Below are 21,823 nucleotides of genomic sequence, written 5' to 3'. Positions count from 1 at the left end.
CACTATTTTCACATCGAGAGAAAAATCCTGAGATTGAGATGAGAGCAAAAAATGTTTTTGAGAGCAAAGACTTTTTTTAAAACTGACAGCAAAAAATATATATTTGAGAGTTTAAAAAAATATTTTGAGAGAGATTTTTTTTGCTATTGGGATGAAAACATTTTCTCTAAATCATTTTTTTTTCTCTCATAAAATGTTTTTTTTGCTATCAGTGTGATAACTTTTTCTGTTAAACTTTTTTTTTCTCTCACATCCTTTTTTCTTTTTCTCGCATGTAACAAAGAAACGATTCTAGCTCCACATAAAAATATCAACTCTTGCATGGTCTCCACACGCTGCGGAGCGGAGGAGGTTCTGTCTACTCCACACAGCATTCCGGGATGGGAGAACAACGTGCTCTGGTTCTATGGCATTTCTTTAAACCAATCACAATCATCATGGACGGCGCTGAGCTCCGCACGGAGCCGCTGCAAAATGGTCGTGCGAGAGTTTACACAATTTGGACAGATCTAGTTAGCTGTCTCAATTTGCAATGGAAGGATCTGAGGAGCAGTCAACCATAGTCCTTAAAAATCCACCGGAGGTTAAAATTCCAACAAAAAAGAAAGCTGAAACAAACGGAAATCAGCAGAAGTCTATGCATCAGGCAGAATTTCTGCGGCACCGGAGCCGTCCCGGAAGTTGATTGTCAAGGATACAGTATACACTTACTCCTGCATAACGTTGCATTAAAAGATAGCACTTTCAGATCTTAAAACTGATTTACTTTTTGACAGTACTTTGTAACAGTTTTGGAAGGATCAAGCAAATTATGTCATCCTGTCAAAAGAGGATTTAAAATGTGTACTTAACTGAAGACAGCAAACAAATTACCGTTATGAACAGTGATGTGTTCATTATTATACACACTGAAGTGTGTTTGAACAATAATGCATTATTTAGAGTAGATCAAATTTAACAAACTACATAGTGACTAAAAATCTTTAAACTGAACTGAACTAAATCATTTTTATTAGCAAAGTAATTCGTGTTTGTACCTCTACCCTCCACTAACTTGCATTGGAATAAATGGGTAGCCGCTTTCACAAATACTCTTTGAAGTGGACCATAAGTAAGAGATTCAAGCTCAGATCTTATGTGTGTTCACACAGGAGCGTTAAGAGTCTCTAGCTGTGAGACAGTGATGGGAGATTTTACTGTCTCACAGGAGACTAGTTTAAACTGCCCCCAGTGGTCAGGACAACACATCAGACTCATTGGGTCAAAGACAATAAACCTTGTTTTAGAGTAAGATGACCTTATATTGCATCCCATGCCATCTGCAAAGCACAACAGCAGGAGAATGAAAAACTCCCAGTTGTTCCTTAGTATATTTAATGTAAATGTGTTACTTTACTTCAGAGATGTCATTGCTCTATAATTTCATGGAGACTTGAAGATTTATTTTCCATTGTCAAATAATTCCTCTGATTGTAATTAGCCATTTTGAGTCATTTACATTTTTATGAGAACATTAAAAGATTGCACTTTTGCATATTTTAATTGGCTTTTAAAGAAAATGGGTTATTGGGTATTAAACCATGAAAAATTAGTAAATTAGATTCTAAGTTTGACTTTTTATATCTAGACATTGTTGTAATAAAGAGGACATTTCATGCCATTTCTGATTAAAAATAGCAACTCTTGGATGGAGGTTTGTGTGTAAGAGGTCAGAAGAGGCAGGCTCACGCTGGGCTGCACGTTTATACATCAGTGCACAGTGATTAAAATGTAATTAAACATGTTATGTTTCTTCATAACTGATTTCCATCTTTTCCATTGATTTTAGTGAATACATAAATATGTTTAGATTTAGATAAGCATTTACATAGGTTCACAATGTATGCCCAATAATACAAGGGGGCAGGGCTTGAACCAGCTACTCCCTACGGATGTGTTGTTTTCCTGAGCTTTCAAGATCCAATTTGTTTACAATCTGTCCTTGACCCTCTTTGAGGTTAAACTTTAGTCAAAACTTCTTAATTCATGTGTTATGATAGCCTCCTATATATCTTCTTTCAAGCTGCCTGGCTCTGTTCGAGTGTAACAAAACCCACCTACCAGCACCTGTAAAGCTCCCTTATAAACATGTTATTTCAATATTTTAAGTCTAAGAAAATCTATCTTTAGCTGTCAAATTAATTTACTGGAGTAAAAAGCACAATATGTGCCTCTGAACTGTAATGTAGTAGAAGTGTAAAGTTGCAAGAAATGGAAATATGGAAAGTACAAAACAGCAAAATTATACTACAAGTACTATAAGAACAGTACTTTACTAATTGTATTTATTAGTAGTAATGTTATTTTTGACCACTGTCATTATGTTCACATTACTTTTTTTAGGGTCACCTCAATCACAGCAAAGCCTCATCCTACAAGACCAATACGTTCTTACAGGGGGATTTACAATAATGATAATAAGATTTTACTGTTCCAGTTTGTTATTTTTCAGGTTGCAGATTTTCTGCACTTCCTAGTGGCCAAACATTATATCCTTACCATTGTCATGTGACATGTACAGGAAGTAGGTGTTCAGAATCACTGTTTTTTTGCCTCATCTGGGTGTCTGATATCAATCCATTTGCTCCTGCTCACATCCTCAGTCCTGTGGTAACATTATATGTATGTATTGGTTTATTTTCATTACACACATTTTTCTCAAGTGTTATTAGTAAAATATATTGTATTTAGTGAGTTTTGTATTGAAATTAGCTCAACTGTTTAATGTTTTCTTACCTCTTATGTTAAAGCTGGGTTAGGCAGTTTTGTTTTGGCATCATTGGAAAAAAAATCCATTATAAACTTTCAGTATATTTTAATTCAAGTGGTCTGAGAGAAAACTAGACTTCTGCTGCTCCTCTTGGCTTTGTTTTCAGGTTTCAGAAAAACTAGCCACAAAGAAAGACTTTGGCCAATCACAGGTCATTTCAGAGAGAGGGTGTTCCTATTGGCTGTTCTACAGATGCAGATGCAGACGCAGATGCAGATGTACATCCCTTTCAGTGAAAGTGAAAAAGTTGCTAGGACAGAGAGGGGAGAGCTGCTAGAGAATAGCAGTTTTTTCAAATTTTGGAGATGTTTTTGCCTTTTTCAGAAAACATCCTACTACAGTTTTAATGTGTTCTTGGGACACACTTTGTATGTTGTTGTGTTTTCAGTTTCACCCTTTCCTATCTGATAAATGTGTTGATAAAAGGTCATCTGTACCAATATCAGATTGTAAAACTACTCTAACAAGTAGAAGTCTAGCTTTTTAAATCCTACTGAAGTTGAAGTATTATCAGCTACAGTGGGGCTCGATAGTTTGGGCACCCCAGGTAAAAAATTGTATTAATGTGCATAAAGAAGACAAATTTGAAAAATTTGGAAAATCTCCAAAAGGCATCCAATGACAGATTAGACATAATAACATGTCACAAAAAGTTAGATTTTATTTCCATCATTTACACTTTCAAAATAACAGAAAACAAAAAAATAGCTTCTGCAAAAGTTTGGGCACCCTGCAGAGTTTATAGCATGCACCGCTCCCTTTGGAAAGCTGAGACCTGTTATGGATTGTTCTCAGTCATCGTCTGGAAAGACCAGGTGATGTCCATCTTAAGGTTTTAAATGCCCAGACTCATCTGACCTTTCCCCAACAATCAGCACCATGGGTTCTTCTAAGCAGTTGTCTAGAAAACTGAAACTGAAAACAGTTGACGCTCACCAAGCAGGAGAAGGCTATAAGAAGATAGCAAAGCGTTTTCAGATGCCAATATTCTCTGTTCGGAATATAATTAAGAAATGCCAGTCATCAGGAACAGTGGAAGTTATAGCAAGATCTGGAAGACCAAGAAAAATATCAGACAGAACAGCTCGCAGGATTGTAAGAAAAGCAAGTCAAAACCCACGTTTGACTGCACGATCCCTTCAGAAAGACCTGGCAGACACTGGAGTTATGGTACACCATTCCACTATAAAGAGATACTCGTACAAATATGGTCTTCATGGAAGAATCATCAGAAGAAAACCTCTTCTACGTCCTAACCACAAAAATCAGCGTTGGAAGTTTGCAAATGAACATATAGACAAGCCTGATGCATTGTGGAAACAAGTTATTTTTGGCCGGAATGAGCAAAGGTACGTTTGGAGAAGAAAGGTCACAGAATTTAATGAAAAGAACCTCTGTCCAACTGTTAAGCAAGGGGGGGATCAATCATGCTTTGGTGGTTATATTGCAGCCAGTGGCACAGGGAACATTTCACGAGTAGAAGGAAAAATGGATTCAATAACATTTCAGCAAATTTTGGACGCTAACTTGATGCGATCTGTGAAAAAGCTGAAGTTAAAGAGAGGATGGCTTCTACAAATGGATAATGATCTAAACATACCTCAAAATCCACGGTGGATTACATCAGGAGGCGTAAACTGAAGGTTTTGCCATGGCCTTCACAATCTCCTGACCTCAACATAATTGAAAATCTACGGATAGACCTTAAAAGAGCAGTGCGTGACAGACAGCCCAGAAATCTCAGAGAACTGGAAGACTTTTAGAAGGACGAATGGGCGAAGATACCTCAAAATAGAATTGTAAGACTCTTGGCTGGCTACAAGAAGCGTTTCCAAGCTCTGATACTTGCCAAAAGGGGCGGTACAAGGTATTAACTCTGCAGGGTGCCCAAACTTTTGCAGACACCATTATATTGTTTTCTGTTATTTTGAAAGTGTAAATAATTGAAATAAAATCTAACTTTTTGTGACATATTATTCGAATGTCTAATCTGTCATTTGATGCCTTTTGGAGATTTCTCCATGACATGACAAAGAGCCTCAACTAGTTACTAATATTAATGTTGGTTGGAAACCACTAATTTAATATTTAACAATGGGTTGTACTTTATAAGATGATCATATTTGTTTTATGCAGAATTTAAATCTGAACAACAACTAGTAACTAAAGCTGTCAAATAAATGTGCCGGAGTAAAAAGTACAATGTTTCTTTCTGAATTGTAGTGGAGTTTAAGTGTAAAGTTGCATGGACTCATGGCCCCAGCTCTTCTAATATTCTAATTACAACCCTAAAACTGTCTCAGATGAGGTTGCTGATGTTATCACAGCTTCACCTGCTTTAAAAAGATCAAACATGGCTTTTCACATAATGCAGCGTTAGCCCATTTTATCCTTGATCCTCAGTGCTGAGCTCTGAGTTGAACATCACCATCTCAGTGTCTTATCTCAGCAGGGGTCTGTTTGCTTAACGCTGAATTTTAGAATAGTTGTCTATAGACTGATTTTTGGATATAACTTTTATCAGACTTACAGTTTTTGGTGATTTTATTCATTAGGAGTTTTTTATTCAAAGCAGACCCATAACGCCAGATGAGTGTTTCTTGAGTGGAAGACATGGCTGAAAAGATGTTAAGTTTACAAGATGAGGGAGAGACCAGTGACACCAGTGAGACACCGTGTGACAGTGGAGGGAAATTCACTGACAGCTGCAGGCTCAGAGAGAAACAAGAACGACCAGGCATTGTTTTTCCTGTCAAGGAGATTTCTTATTTCTTTTCACAAGCTTATTTTCCAGTCACAGGTCAGACAGCTAGACTTGTTTAAGTCAGATTTTGCTCACAGATTGCAGTAAAAAATAATCACAAACACAAAGACATGTCTCCCTGGGACCCCTCCTCCTCCTTGTTTTTTTCACTCTCTACATTTGCATTATGCCCCATCTTGTGGACAGTTTCATACAGCTACTGTTAAAAACAAAACAAGCTTGCCCCATTTCCCTTTAGTTTTTACATCTTTTGTTGTATTTTTACACCAATCCCTTGCAGCTGAGAAACAAAAGACTTCATGACAGACGTTGGCAGAGGGCAGACACACAATAGATGTACGATGAGTATTGATTGTGCACCAAGCGGGATTATTAAGCAGACAAAATGGGCAACTGCCCTGCTGATAACTGTTTCAATGTATGTTAGTATTGCTTAAAGATAGATTTAAGAAATGTGAACCTACCCGGCTTAAAGGCATGTCCTGCATTTTTAATACTTTTATCTTGTAGATGGGCCCTGTTCAAAATCTAGTCTTTATCATTTATTTTATCATTTAATATTGTGCATATTTCCTGGAAAAGATATATGTTTAGTCAAATTGCCAAATCCTAACTGACACATAGCAATGCTTGCAGCCCCGAGAAGGAGGAACCAGGAACTCAAGGGAGGCCCAAAGCTGAATTTTGCCTCTGAGCACCTTTAGAGAAGTCAGGGCTGGACAGCAGCCTTTAGAAGCACACGCAGGCTGAGGAGCTGTCCAGTGCTGAAAACCCTTAATACTGTCCTCAAATGTGCTGTACATTTTCATGTGCTTTATATCAACCGTGTCACATGACCTGCAATCAGATCCACGATACAAAAGATAACAAAAGCCCAGAGACTGAGTGTGATTGCTTGTGATTGGCTTGTCTCCTGTGTGTCCCTAATGTCCCCGCGTTCAAGTATGATGGTGACGTGTTCCATATTAATGGGTCCGTTTATTATTAGCTTCTTGAAGTATTTCTGGAGTGGCCCGTTTGTGTCTCTGCTCCTGCAGGAGTCATTCTTGGTTTCTCACTGCCACCTTGTGGATTTCGTGTTTTTTGTTCTTTCAGTGTGTAATGATGTTGTCGGTTACATCTTCACCATTCAAAAACCTTCCTGCCTGCACAAAAAGTGGGAAAATAAGACGTTTATGAGACAGGTGCATATTCTATATATTACGATAAATAGTGTTAAGATCATCTGCAAACGTTTTTTTCAATCGACCTCAGTTCATAATGTTGACATGGCAAACTCATTCATGATTGGAGGGGCTTAGGGTTAGAACAATAAGGATTATTAATAAGGAGTATTTAGGATTGTGATTGCGTCTTTACGGTTGTCCTCTTGTTTTTCTTCCCTCAAAGAACAAAACCAGCGACCCTCTCCCCCTCCCCTCTTCGATCCTGATCTTTCCACGTAGCCCAATGTGTTGCTCATATCATCAAACTTAAAGTCCACGTCCGTGACCAGGATTCAAACCAGAGCTACATAGATCCAAAGACAATCAACCCTTTCAAAAAAAGTCACACTTCAGGGGCCGAAAGCGGCACCTATCAGTGTCAAACCTGCGGACTACCCTTTAGACGAGTCCGCTCCACAAATATGCAGTACCGATGGAGGTGGGCTACTAGTGACTCATTCGTGCGCAATGACAATAAACAGACAAGGCTTGCTTTAAATGTCTGCTAATCAAACCTACTCCAACAAAAGCAAGGTCACCTTGTGTGTGGTCTAGCAGAGATCTGAAGCTCAGGTCCGTTGTTTATTCTCCTTCTCGGAGTGGACCAAAGAGCGAAGCTGTCTCTCCTTCAGGACTAAATTTGGTGGTAAATTCACTTTTTTTTGTGACTGCACCTGTTCACCTGGACCCACATCATCACGGTAAGTGGCTTTATGCATTTTTAGAATCTCACCAGTCCAAACTAAACGAATTCTTTCTTAATTGTCATTGAAGATGCTCTAACAGGTGTTTAAGGTTCCTCTGCAAAGAGAATAGCATTAAGTGACAGAATCGGCCTGTAGCTTGTGAATGAATTGCACGTGTTTATGTTGCACGGGATTATTGTTACGCTGAACAATTCTCATTTAGTCTTTAAGGACCGGTTGGGGGTTTGGAAAACGTCATGCAAGTCGTGTTTTTTTTTCTATGGGGGACTTTAATCTGCATTAGATCAACAATGCAAATAATCACCTACAACTGATATTCGTCATGCAAGTTTGTGGATCCAAAGCCAGGCTTCTGATGACGATATAGGCCAAAATATTAATTGGAGAAAAGTACAATTTTGCCTGCGCTTTGTAGGCTTTATTTGTATATTTTGCACATAGCATTAACTCCAGATATTCACCATTTGCGTATTTCATAGCCTTCGCTATAGAACAATTAATGCGGTCCTATTTATTATGACGACAAACATGAAGGTGTCTGGCGGCTGTAAACCATCATCCATCCTGAGCAGGATCAAGATATGACACTGAAATGACATGCTCCTGTCAGTGGCTACTGGTTCAATTGGGGATTTTTCTTCTGTCAGTGAACAGCTGAAGAAGCTGAGCTTGTCATCTTAGATTCAGCGTTTTTCTTTGTGCCGGCTATTTGGAACTCAACTTATCAGACAGGCTGTGCCCTTGTCATCTACAGGTCTGTGTCCCACACTGAAGCATCTCCTTTTAAAATACTCTTTGTTCTTGGGGTTTTTCTCTTTCCCCGACAGTGAGCCTTTATTTCTTATTTTGATGGTATAAAGAGAGATTTTGGTCGCATTAAAGAAAAAAAAAAGTGACCGGGCTTTCTGAGGTGAAGACTTTGGCACAGGGTCTCTGGAGTGATGGCGGCGTCTGCACCCTCCTCCTCTGGTGGCGAACCGGATCCCAACTCGGCAAATTTACGACCACCGGGCTCAAGTAGGTCCATCACAGATAAAATGCTATTTCATGTGTGCTATTTACTCTGTGGGCAATGCCATTAATCATTTTCATCGAGGGAGAAGAGGAGAGGGGGGGGGGGGGGGGAGGTAGTATCCGCTGCCATTTGAGAAAGCTTCCTTTGCCACAAATCACCGCCGCATTTCATTCACCACACCGACCTCCCGGCATCTGCGTGACAGATGAATGCTGCTGTCAAAACCTGATGTCCTCTACTAACAGTCGCAATTAGCACGGGAAACAAGCCCGAGGCTGCACCACCGGAACATTCTATAAGAACAAAAAGATTATTTTTTTTGTGCAAAAAAAATGTGACTAATTATAATTATTATTGTTATTATTATCATTATTATTATTAGTATTGTTGTTATTATTATTATTAAAAGTAGTAGTAGGGGTGGTGTTTAATGCATTCATTTTTTTGTGTGCATTTGGCCAAATGGGCTCGGGCTAAAGTGCCTGCATGGAGAAATGAAAATTGCCCTAAAGTGGCTGTTAATTCAGCCATATTAAATTGCTCCTAATGGTACACTTAAGCATAGTAGTTTTTGAGAGAATGGGTAATGTAGAAACCATACAGCCAACCCCAGTCCTTGCATTGTCAGCTAGAAGAAAGAAAAATATAAGCCTGATCCTCCCAAGGAATAGAGGTCTAAAATCATGTTCAAGGTGTATATGCTTCTGACACAAGAATTATACAGATGTTGTTGATTTTTTACCTTTTTTCTTTTTAAATTAAAAAAAAAGCATGCACTTACATCTCTGTACAGTGCAAACGAGCTATTTCTTTTTACAGATGGTTGATTTAAGTATCGGAATGGATTTGCATCGTCTTTGCAAGTGTCTGGTAAAACACAGTGATTGTATAAAGTTAATTAGGCCAATGCAAAAATTGCCTGCAGCTAGCCTTCAAACTGCACCTCTGCCAATGTCTATAGCCTGGTCTGAATGCTGTTTGCCCGCACATCTGTTCTTGTGTCTTTTCTTCATTTTTTTCTGTTTTTAGTAGTCCTTTTGTGGCCCATCTCATTTCCTCTGGCTTGAAAAAAAAAAATCATTGTGGGGACTGAGTTAATGTGCGTCCAATGAGCTGAGCAGGGCAATGATTTATCTAATGATCCAAAGTAAGGGGTTAAATTGGGATGTGGGACTGCCCCCCCGCGTCCATCTACAACCCATCCTCCTCCTATTCCTCCCCTCCCCTAAATTGCTGCTTTTGAGGATTTGGTCTATGCTTCCCACCCAAGGTGCCCCATCCCCTCTCTGGCTGGAAGCCCTTGATAACGCAGTAATTCTCTATCTGTCACTGGCCAGCCGGCTCATGTCTACTGCTACCGCATTTAAACCGGCGCCTATTCACTCAATTCGATCTTTAGTTTGGCGTGGATCCAAACGGCTAATTAATTTGAAGTCCTCGCCTAGGTCATGAACGGTGACATACAGTGGAAATAGGCTAATTCAGATCCAGGGGCCTGAAGAGTGCCGGTTTAATGTTTAAATAATCCCAATACACCCATGCGGGCTATTTTTGTTTCATCATGCGACATCACTTGACCTCACACGTCTCTCTATTTATTTTCAACATTAAATTGTTCAAGATAAAAATGTAGCCTAGGCCTACCTACACTGAAATTGGATTTTTTTTTTCAGGCTTTTTGAGGCCCTCGCATTGTTTTTTGTTTTTGTCACTTCAGGCTATGATGCTTGGTGTGGAGTTGCTAATGGATGTACTAGAAAATTGGGAATGAAGATATGTGGTAAGTAGCTCTATTTTGTTTTAAATAAAGTTATGCAAAAACTATGAATTGTCAAATAGAGATAAAACTGCTATTTATGGCCTGTATCATATTACTCGCGGCTCAATGGAAACGGATTCCTCGAGGAACAGGATTTTGAAATATCATCCAAACAACGATCAACTAATTAGGTTGACCGATATTATTTAGTTCATAACGATCACATCTGATCTAGCTAATTTAACCAAAATGCAAAAATGCGAGGAACATCAACTGCCGAACCCATCAATGTATCTCTTAGTCAAAGCTGATGAAATTGAAGAGGGAATTAGGCAGGTGGGATTTTCCGATTTCTACTTTGAGAGTCTACTATTCCCGTCATCTACCACACTGACCAAGGGCGGACTGACATCTACCATAATGGTGAATGCCACGCGCCAGTGCGCAGCACAATCTTATCTTAAGTATTTTTGACCGACACGTTCTGCTGGTTTCATTTAGGCCATTTAATTACCCATAATGGGTAGCCTACATGTGGACTACATTCTCCCCAGCAGGCTTCATTGATACTTCACATCACATTATCAAACGTTCATTTGGCCTGTGTTGTTATCGGCTTCCTGTGCTGTTTGCTGCTCGTTGTCGGAGGAGCTTTGGTAACAATTTGTCGTCGCTACACAACAGAAAGTTGGTTTTTGCTTGGATGGAGTTTGATGCTGATGTCACCGGGTTCATCCTCCCACAGAGCCCTCCGCCCATAAATACGACTACGGAACAGGATGGGACCCGATTGTCATGAAAGAAGTGTGTGTGAGTGAGTGAGTGAGTGAGTGAGTGAGTGAGTGAGTGAGTGAGTGAGAAAGAGAGCAGTGTCGATCCTCGGAGATAGACAGAATGGAAACAAAAGTCAGAAATGAGAGCGGAGGATTAATAGTGGGCCTGGTGCAGTCTAAAAGCTGCAGCTATACATGTATGGCGAGTGTAATCACCCCGCGGATTCCTCTTCTTGTGATCGTTTAGGGTTTTTACAGAAGAACAACAGTCTGGAGGAAAGGAACAGAATTGTGAGTTCCTTCAAGGAGCACGCAGCCAAGAACCTGTTCTCCTGCGATAACAGCGGAGGTGATGCGCGTTTCAGACGCACGGAGACCGATTTCTCCAATCTGTTCGCCAGAGGTAGGTTATATGCTGGAGAAAAATGCGTAAGTATTTATCCTTTGGAATAAAATGTTATACATATATAGCGCATACAGCTTTGAGAAATGAACAGTGTGTGGACATTTGAATCTGGATTCAATCTGGATTATAAGAACTGCATTTGATGGTGGGTGTTAGTTCCTCAATGCTGCTTTTAACCCAACCGTTGGAGGACTTGCACGAAATAAATGAGTACAAGTAAATATCAACTTGCTGAGAAACCCAGAGGTCACAGAAGGTTCAACAGTAAATAGTGAAAAGGACCCTCAAATCTCCCAGCATGATGTAGGTTTACCAGAAGAGACACAAACAAACATCAATATAATGGATTTATTTAATTTTGTAGATCTGTTGCCCGCCAAAAATGGAGAAGAGCCAACCATGCAGTTCTTGCTGGAGATTGTGGAAATCCTCACCAACTACGTCAGGAAGACCTTTGACCGATCCACCAAGGTCCTGGACTTCCACCACCCCCACCAGCTGCTGGAGGGCATGGAGGGTTTTAACCTGGAGCTCTCTGACCAACCCGAGTCTCTGGAGCAGATCCTGGTGGACTGCAGGGACACCTTGAAGTATGGAGTGAGAACAGGTAAGAACAAAGATGCCCGAAGGCGCGCAACATGGCCTGCTGCAGTCAAAAACTCTGATTAACTAGTAACGATTACAGATACAGTAAGCCGTTTTCTCTCTCACATTCTCAAATGATGTGTTGTTTTTCAGAAGACTCTGTTGCTTTGTTGTCTCTTTATCGATCGCAGGTCACCCCAGGTTCTTTAACCAGCTGTCCACTGGATTAGACATTGTTGGGTTGGCAGGAGAGTGGCTTACCTCAACAGCTAACACTAACATGTGAGTGCTGGGATGCAGTGTCGTTTGTCACTGTAAAAATAATGTGTACTCCATAAATACACTCATGCAGATAATATTTGACATATAAGCAAGAATAAGTGGATCGAGTTTGGAAGTCATTAGGTTCTATTTTACCTTTTAAAAATTTTAATTTTACTTATTGTTTTTTAAATGGCCCATGTAAAAGAGAGTCTTTCAGTTACAATTGAAATGACATGCAGTAATTACTGTTGCTGGCAGAAGAGTACCCTGTATGTTCTAATAGATTGTCAATCAAGCAGGAAAATAAGAAGTAAAGCTCCCCCCCCCCCCCCCACACACACACACACCACACACCCACACCACATAATTGTACGCAAGCTGTGGTCACATAAATCAGTCCTGCAGGCAAACTAAATTGCATATTGATTCACATTCACAGTTTACATGGTGTCTTTGTTTTATTCTTGTGACATAACAATGCCAGGAGGGCGAAAGAGCCTCCCCCCCCTCAGACCAACTCCACACAATGTGGACCGCCATCAGTTGGACTCAGTGATGAGTTTTGCCATTGCAATGAGAAACTTATCTTTAGTTTTTCATGAGGGGTGTTGAGTCATCTCAGTCGTCATTCTCTTTCTCGATTAAATTGCATTGAATTGTTCTAGTTTACCTTATAAACTGGTGGCTCAGTGGATGAGGATTAACTTAGGGGATAAGACTTGAACAAAACTCTGGGACATTCTGACGGCCTAGTGGTCCAAGGTGCATACCATACGTCCCAGGTTGGACTCCAGTCATGGTCCATGTTTCCCATTCTCATTATTGTAAACCATTAAATAAAGGTGAAAGGCTGATATATATTTAAAAAAACTGGACCAGTGGGGTCACATGCGGCTTCAAGGAACCTTTTTGATTATTGCAGCCTGTTTCTTAACCTTTTAACAGGTTGTGAAAAGTCACTATCACTGATTGAACTGCATGGCCTCTTACATTCTGGAAAAGACATTTATCACGAAAAAATAATTTATTTAAGAAAATTGCTAAAATGTACAACTGCATTACCAGATAAATAGGTTAAACACCAGAAAAAAGGGATTTGTTCACCTCCTTTTCTTATTAATTGCTCATAATTTCTCTTCAAAGTTGTAAAATGAAAATGGTACCATACAGTAATTTATCAGTTTTATCAGTCCACAGTGGTGAAGCTTCTGAAGATTATATTAGGATTTTAGTGTAACAGAGGTGGAGCCTATTTTAAAATTCTGTTAAACCATGATTAACAGTCCTCAAACATGTTTTAATAGCCTCATTCCTTCTAACACGGTTCAACCACCAGTCTGTCTCCCACAGCCTGTTTTAAAGAAGCATGGTAGTCAGCTTTTGTGTTATTGGCGATATCACCAAGGATAACTTGAACCAGAGGGTGGAGGTTGCTTATATACTTGTAATTTACCTTTATTAATTACTCCATCAACCCTAATTACCCCTGGCAGATATTGACTGACACTAATCGACTGCCAATCACTTCCAGGTCTTACATAATCTGAATGATTGAGCGTTGTCTGCATGAATTAATGCAGTGAAATTAATGTGCGACATCTGCAGCGTGGCATCTGACTTGTTTATTTTTTCCCTCTTCCGATCACTGTGTGTGCATGCTGAATATGCTGTGGGGCACAATGCGACATTCTGCAATGCTGCACTGATTTATTTACTTTCTTTGCGTGAATAGGCAGATACTTATGTAATTAGACGAATATTGGTCAGGAGAAGATGGATGAGCCTGCCTGTTTTGTAATTCCAAATTGACTATGCTCTTCTTTGAGGCAGAGTGGTTTCAATGTACTTTGATTAGACGAGAAAAAGTATTTGCTGTGTCATTTCACTGCATCAAAGGCCATTTCTAAAAGAAGAAGATGGTTTTATCATTGACGTGCTGTACACTTAAAGTATACAAATGCATGTTGTTAAATATCAGTGAATTTCGTATTGATCCCATCAGTCTCTCATGCAGCCTGTAGGTAAAATGATATTTGACTTGAATCAAACAGAGAAAACTGTAGTATTTGTTTACTTAACACACAACAAAACACAAATGTTAAGTTACACTGTATGCTCAATCAGGTTTTTGTCACATATTAAAATGTTTTTTTTTTCCCCGGTCGGTTTCAGGTTTACTTATGAGATCGCCCCTGTCTTTGTGCTCATGGAGCAGCTGACACTGAAAAAGATGAGAGAGATTATCGGCTGGTCTGAGGAAGAGGGCGATGGGATATTTTCTCCAGGTGAAAGACAAACCAGTACCTCAATAACTCTCAAGACCTCATGCAAACATGTCAGACACTTGTTATTATTTCATACTATAAGATATACACCTAGATGTTCTGGGGATTTTTTTTTTTAGGTATTTAGGTTATGAATTTGAAGTTTTCATTTCTGAAAGATCTCATCTGGTTTCTGGTAGTGAAAGATATAGAAAGATAATACAGTACTCATAATGCAGGTTGGTGCATTTCAGAATGATATACTAAATTTGGATTCTAATTATTAATGAATTAATGTGTAAGCATCACTTTAATGTTGCAGCCTGTAAAGTTGGGGCTAACTTTAACCACCTTATATACTGCTGAGTAGTTTATTCTTTAATGATGCATCATAATTGATGTGTTGATTACTTTTTATTCTGCAGTAACTACTAATTAAATTAAATGGAGTGGAGTAAAAAGTACATTTTGTCTCCAAACCATGTGTAGTGCAAAACACGTTCAAATAGAATTACTCAGAAGTAGCTCAAATGTGTATTTAATCACCGTATTTACTCTCTCCAGGAGGAGCAATCTCCAACATGTACAGTGTGATGATTGCCAGATACAAGTTCTTTCCTGAAGTCAAAACCAAAGGCATGACAGCTGCACCCAGACTGGTCCTCTTCACCTCAGAGCATGTTAGTCTTAACACTGTCTCTGTATAACTGTACCTTTATCACAAAGTTTGACAATCAATATCTTAAGTCTAAATCCAGCTTGATATGTGACTGATCAAACATCCATTCTTACAGAGCCACTATTCCATCAAGAAAGCCAGTGCAGCTCTGGGCTTCGGGACAGAGAACCTGATTCTTTTGAACACAGACAAGAGGTTTGCTTTTTACTGAACCCACATGCGGACAGTCTGGTAAAAGATCAAATATCTGGTCGACTTGCTATTGCATCTTTTTCTTTTACAGAGGGAGAGTCATTCCTGCTGATTTGGAAGCCAAAGTCATAGAGGCCAAGCAAAAGGTGAATGTCAACAACAATGACTCTAACATCATCCCCTTTAACTTGTTCATTTGCTTCTATCAGCGTACATCGAGAAACACTTCTCTGAGCCGTGGAGTTTACTTGTAGCAAAGGAAACACTTGTGTGCCAGAGCAGCGAGGTTATTTCAGTGAGGTTAATGCTTCTGTCTGCTCACATGAGAGGCTGCCCCAGTCTAATGTAACTCCCCTCAAAGTAATCCTTCAAAGGCCAAGTGATGTGCAGGCTAGAGGAAATGGCAAAGCAGAAGATGCACACAGGAAGAGTGCATTATTACAGTGTGTGTCCATCTCTCTGATGTCAACAATCACAGGGAAAGAATTAACATAACAACTTGAATTCAGCCCACAATTGTAGCCAATGTTTTCTTCTCTCTCCAATGCTTCCGGTTTGCAGGGGTACGTGCCGATGTTTGTGAATGCCACCGCTGGTACTACCGTCTATGGAGCCTTTGATCCTATCAATGAAATTGCAGACATTTGTGAAAAGTATAACATGTGGCTTCATGTGGACGTAAGAGAATCTCAATAATCTTCATTACAAAAAAATAACATCAGCTGTACCTATCAGCCACTGTAATAGACATTAGCATCCTTACTGTCTTAAATGTGTTGTTTCCTGTGCAGGGTGCATGGGGTGGAGGTTTGCTGATGTCCAGGAAACACAGACACAAGCTGAATGGAGTAGAGAGGTAAAAGAGTGATACACATTTGAACATATCATTTTTTAAGTGTGGATAATTTAACGAATCAAGTTCAGTTTACGCATCACAGAGAACACTACTCAGCCTGTGAAAACAGTTTGTATCATGTCTCTGAATGGATAACACGGACATCATAAGGGTAATTCTAAACCTCATGATGTTGTCAGGGTTATTTTGGCATGGGCTTGACGTGGAGACTTCACCTTTTTAGGGAAGAAAAACTGCATTAAACTGGGGGCATTGAGTTTGAATGACATGAGCTTTTACCAAGTGGGAAGGGCCATACATAGATGCTAATGAGTTGCATTTTGAGAAATGTAGGATCTGGTGTTTTGGTGTCTTGACCCATACTTGAGAATGAATGTCAGGATATCTTGGGCTTTGCTATTTTGATTTTAAAACCAAATTAATCTATCTGTTTTTTCTCATATTTTGCTTTACATTCGTACCCTTTATTAGAGAGTAGACAGTAGAGGCATGACAGAAAATGAGGGAGGAGAAACAAATGGTGAATTACACAACAAAAGTCCCTATGGATGGATCACGCTAACCCTAACCCTCATGGAAGTCTAATACCAAATTGCTGCAGTGCCTCTTTAAAATCTGAGCCAAAAAAACTTGACACACACGCACACACACACACGCATTTTACACACAATCACAATAACAGAGCTGTGTTTACTGTTTCAATATCTGTGCAGGGCCAACTCAGTCACCTGGAACCCTCATAAAATGATGGGAGTGCCTCTGCAGTGCTCTGCCGTTCTGGTCAGAGAGAGGGTGAGTTTTCTTCACTTGCCTGCTGCTCACAATAACACTCCTGCACTAGCAGGATAAGATAACTGTTTTTGGCCGGTGGTTCGTAACCTTTCTGTTTCTTCCACCATGATTGTGTCCATTTTAGGGATTATTAACAGGCTGCAACTCCATGTGTGCTGGTTACCTCTTCCAGCCAGATAAACAGTATGATATTACATACGACACAGGTGATAAAGCCATTCAGTGTGGGCGTCACGTCGATATCTTCAAGTTCTGGCTCATGTGGAAGGCAAAGGTGTCCATTTTATTAGTTGTTTTCCAAAGTCTCTACTAACCCTGCTGCCATATCTAGAATTTAACCACTCCTTATACTTTCTTTTTTTCAATCTACCTAAAAGGGAACAGTAGGATTTGAGCAGCATATCGACAAGTGCCTGGATCTGTCAGCGTACCTTTATGATAAAATAAAAAACAGAGAGGGCTTCGAGATGGTGTTTGATGGAGAGGTGAGATAATTATTTACACAGACAGCAAATATTCACTGTACTGAGAAATCAGATGAATATAAATCTGAATGTTTTGGATACTCAAGATAATTCGCTGCAGCAAATAAGAAAAAATGTCTATACTATTCTGGTAATACTATTAGCTATCTGGGCTTTTCTGCTTTACAGAACACCTTTTCTGTTTTGATTAATGACTACAACAATATATTTCATATCTTAACTTGCTTTTAGAATTGATTGGACCATTTTGCAAGTTGACACGGAAAGCTGAAATAACAGAAGGCGGTTTTTATCGGCACTCATTACAAATGTTGCCATTTTCTCTTATCAGCCGCAGCACACTAATGTGTGCTTCTGGTATACTCCACCGAGCCTTCGCAGCTTGCCTGATGGTGACGAGAGGCGGGAGAGGTTGCACAAGGTAATGACTAATCAATGTCCTTTTTAAGCTAAATTTCTAGTTCCCCCTGCCTTTTTAAATTAATTCATATGGTGAATACTTAGATTTAGTGATTCACACAGTAACACCGTGGAGGAATTGTTTGTGCATATGCTTGTATCTGAGTTTGGATGGTAACGCAAAATTGTTTCCACAACAGGTGGCCCCAAAGATCAAGGCAATGATGATGGAGTCTGGGACTACAATGGTGGGTTACCAGCCCCAAGGAAACAAGGTCAACTTCTTCCGCATGGTAATCTCAAACCCCGCTGCTACCAAGTCAGACATCGACTTCCTGATCGAGGAGATTGAGCGACTGGGGCATGACTTGTAAAAGCCACACCTGAACCTCTTCCCCCCCCCCCCCCCCCCCCCCCCCAAACATTTCCAACTCTGGAGAGCCTTGAGCTTGGCTCATGTCTCCTTTTGTCTCATGAAGACATTGACATTTTTTGCTTACAGGTCTTTTCTGGCAATGCACAAGAAATAACACGCCCTGTGTATCTCTGTCTCTTCTGTCTTTAGCAGCAATTACATATATTCAAACGTTTAAACACAAGGTTATCTGAGTTAAAAAAAAGGACATTAGTCAAATCTGTGAGAGAATCACAAAAGCACTGGTATTCTTGCTAAACCATATGTTAACAGGAAATGGACCTATATACAATAATGTTGAATAAATGAGATTAACACTGGTTACTTATCATGTATATATGAAATAGCAGGAATATCTGAGAACTTGACTGATTCTTTCTATAGCAGCTATAAATAATATAATATATTGTACTGTTGTACTATATAAAGGTCAGAATTGAAAACAGAATTACATCAAAAACAATTCACAAGTATCAGAGCACAATGTAGAGAACCTTATAGCATTGACATAAAGAGTATTAATGTTATATATAGATATGGTATACTGACTGTTGGTGCTCCATGTCGTCTGTATAATTATCAAGCCAGATACACCACCACATTGTACCCTAGCTGTTATTTCCTTTTGATATTACGTAGGTGGAAATACATAACACAGTCATTGTACTTGATCGCTGTGTTTTCAAAAAAAAATGGTGTAGATTGTGTATAGTATTGTTACATTGCCTTTGTGCCAAATGTGTCCTAGTTTTACAGTGAAAAACTCCTATATATATATAAGTCGACCATACAGTATAGAATGTAATAGATGAATTACTTTATTTATATCCAGAGATTCAAATTGTGAATAGGTAATCTGCTGTTCTTTTCCATTTGTAATGTATTCTCCTTCCTATTTGGTAACTGCTGTATGATATCACAATGTTTTGAATAACATTGAATTCTTTTAGTGTATTTGTGAACCAAAGAAGGGTTGATTTACATTTATGAACATGCCCTTATTCTCCCTTATGGATAGATTCAGATGTTTGTATAAGAATATTTAACTTACCACCCTTTAGTGCAATCTATGTTGTGTAACTGTAAAATGTTATTGTGATTCACTGACTAAATGTTGACCAGACACTTGGAAGGCATGACTGGCAGTGCGGCTGCTACTGCCGGCGCTTTGTTCCTGATAAAAAGCACAATGCTTCACCATGATCACAGACAGCTTTCAGTCCACAGACATGGTGATTGTCTGCATTATAATGTGTTAAGTAGAGTAAATCTATGATATGCAAACTTTTATTTGTATTAACATGCTCAGTATAGGCACACATTTATGTTGAGAAAAACAATGTAAAAGAGGCTGGGATTATTTATCATGAAGAATTTAGCTTAAACAATGAAATGCATAGTGTTTGCTACGGTTTTAAGATTCATTGAAAAGTTGTACACAAGTTAATTATTGGGATGACATATCCCTTGTTAAATTCAATAGAGGCACTTTAACTTCATGCCATCATTTGCAGAGTAAAATTGTTGTATCCACAGCACTAAAAAAGACAAGCTGTAAAAGGACAAATAAATATATATATGGTGAAGAATACACGAGAAGACTTCCCTTGTTTGACATTCCACGTGTAAAAATAATTGCAAAACCAATCATTTCTGTCACATTCTTCTGAACCCCGCCCCACACACACACACACACACACACACACACAATATGTAGAAAAGCATTAATTTGATAAGCCTCCCTGCTACAAACTGCATAGCAGACTTGATTCATGTCATCAGTTCCAAATGATGTTTATTAGCAATTCTCATACAATTAGGAGTATCAAAGTGATGAAAAAATGCTAGATAGTTAAGGGACACTCTGTCTATTGTTCTGGCTATTCATCAGTCACTGCCAAAGACATGTTGAGTGTGCGAGAACTCTGTACTGGTATTCAACTTCTGGACAAATGTATGCAAATAAATAGTCTCCATATATGGAGAAAAAATCACGATGTGGCAGTATGATTAATCAATCTTGACCTGATAGTGTCTATTAAAAACTCCACAGTCTGAGGCAAATTTGCGTAAATGTGCATATTTTACATTTTCTGTCTTTCTTTTTTTCTTGTACATTTTTTTCAATCCACCTGGCTGTCACCAGCTATTGGTCAGATTAATCACCCTGGAGGGACTTTTTATTGGTCGATCATCTCACAACTGAGATTTCATGAGCACCGCTTGCCAATTCCTTTACTCCTCTCATTACTCACTCTTTTAAGATATTTATCATAAAAAGCATTAGACTGTGCATTCTCAACATTTTTTTCTTAGGCTCCTATTTCAAGGCTCTGCCTGGCTGGGTTTTATTTCGACACAGCCAGAGAGGGACTGGCTCTCTTCCCATCCTCCACCAGGGCAGACGCTGCTTCTTTGTTTCATGCTTCAGTGCAGCGATCATTACAGACTCTGTGTCACTGGCTGCTGTAGAGTTACAAGAAACAGAGGATTAAACAGATAACTACTCACATAATGGGCTAATAGAAATAATATACCCTGACAACTTCCCACATCTAAAGGGAGAGTGATTTTTTATTTTATTTTTTTGCTGCTCTGCATTGTCAGTGAAGGTTAAACGTGCCAACACGTAATGACATGGCTAATTTGGAAGCAGGTGTTGGAGGATCTTATACTGATCGAATGCAAATGAAAGCAGGCCTTCAGCTCCAGTAGTCTTTCACAGTCAGAGTAGTAACAAATGGCCACTCAAGTATAAGTATACAAATATCAGTCAGTTTTTTTTTTATTTGGTATATAATGGTAAATAAAGTTTGAAAAGAAGAAGTTTGTAGCTGGGTTAGAAAATAAAATTGATAGCATTATTTTAAGGGGTTCATCACTTTAAACAACACACAGTATCTCCTTCAATTCTAATTAGGAGCATGATTAAAATTTGATCAAGATGAGATCAGGCCAGTAAAATAATAAGGGGCTGACGCAGTTTTGTTTTAGCAGTAGCCTCTGTCTCTGGAGGGGTGGCTGGGCTGGCTCTGAACACCAGACTGTGAAACTCTTAATGTCTGTCTCTGCACTAGTCAGTTCACCCTCCATTACACACCTTACACACGCACGCACCACGCACGCACGCACGCACGCACACACACATGCACGCACGCACGCACACACATACACACACACACAGACAGACACACACACACACATAAGCAAGTACGCACGCACAGCACCATCCCATTCATTGAGCTGGTTGCATTTCCTTTTTTCTTCTTGTGTGTTAACTATATTTTCATTAAGGACACACTTTGGGAATATATTAAGGTTAAATCAAAGTTTTACTCACACACACACACACACATTAGGTCACTCCCCCATCTATCCACCCTCAGCTGTGTTACTGCTCTCCTTTATATATTTTCGAATCTCCTCAGTGGTTTCCAAAAGAGCCAAATATATC

General features: G+C 39.3%; 1 protein-coding gene across 3 annotated transcripts; it reads left to right on the top strand.

Annotated features, from left to right (window-relative positions):
- Positions 1 to 6,894: 6,894 nt before the first annotated feature.
- Positions 6,895 to 19,929, top strand: LOC116697616 (glutamate decarboxylase 1). 3 transcript variants are annotated; one of them, XM_032528950.1, is made up of 17 exons: positions 6,895 to 7,479; positions 8,414 to 8,502; positions 10,218 to 10,280; positions 11,280 to 11,435; positions 11,803 to 12,045; positions 12,215 to 12,305; positions 14,460 to 14,572; positions 15,116 to 15,231; positions 15,346 to 15,425; positions 15,514 to 15,568; positions 15,984 to 16,100; positions 16,214 to 16,278; positions 16,992 to 17,070; positions 17,195 to 17,344; positions 17,448 to 17,555; positions 17,887 to 17,976; positions 18,155 to 19,929. In XM_032528950.1, exons 2-17 carry the CDS (start codon positions 8,427 to 8,429, stop codon positions 18,326 to 18,328), a joined length of 1,776 nt encoding a protein of 591 aa, XP_032384841.1. In that variant the 5' UTR covers positions 6,895 to 7,479; positions 8,414 to 8,426; the 3' UTR covers positions 18,329 to 19,929. The 3 variants fall into 3 exon arrangements, with proteins under 3 accessions (XP_032384841.1, XP_032384839.1, XP_032384838.1); XM_032528948.1 differs by having other exon boundaries at positions 6,896 to 7,479; positions 8,355 to 8,502; XM_032528947.1 differs by having other exon boundaries at positions 6,896 to 7,479; positions 8,313 to 8,502.
- Positions 19,930 to 21,823: the final 1,894 nt, after the last annotated feature.

The sequence above is a fragment of the Etheostoma spectabile genome, chromosome 11 (assembly GCF_008692095.1).
Source record: "Etheostoma spectabile isolate EspeVRDwgs_2016 chromosome 11, UIUC_Espe_1.0, whole genome shotgun sequence".
Classification (NCBI taxonomy): Eukaryota; Metazoa; Chordata; class Actinopteri; order Perciformes; family Percidae; genus Etheostoma; species Etheostoma spectabile.
The sequence above is the reverse complement of the archived record's forward strand: the minus strand, read 5'-3'. Positions and strand labels throughout refer to the sequence as shown.

Excerpts from the sequence above, each read along its gene's own strand:
- LOC116697616 (XM_032528950.1), top strand. The coding sequence starts at position 8,427 with ATGGCGGCGTCTGCACCCTCCTCCTCTGGTGGCGAACCGGATCCCAAC. Across the intron at positions 17,071-17,194 it reads CCGTTCTGGTCAGAGAGAGG|GGATTATTAACAGGCTGCAA; the intron begins GTGAGTTTTCTT and ends TGTCCATTTTAG. Across the intron at positions 17,556-17,886 it reads AGATGGTGTTTGATGGAGAG|CCGCAGCACACTAATGTGTG; the intron begins GTGAGATAATTA and ends TTCTCTTATCAG.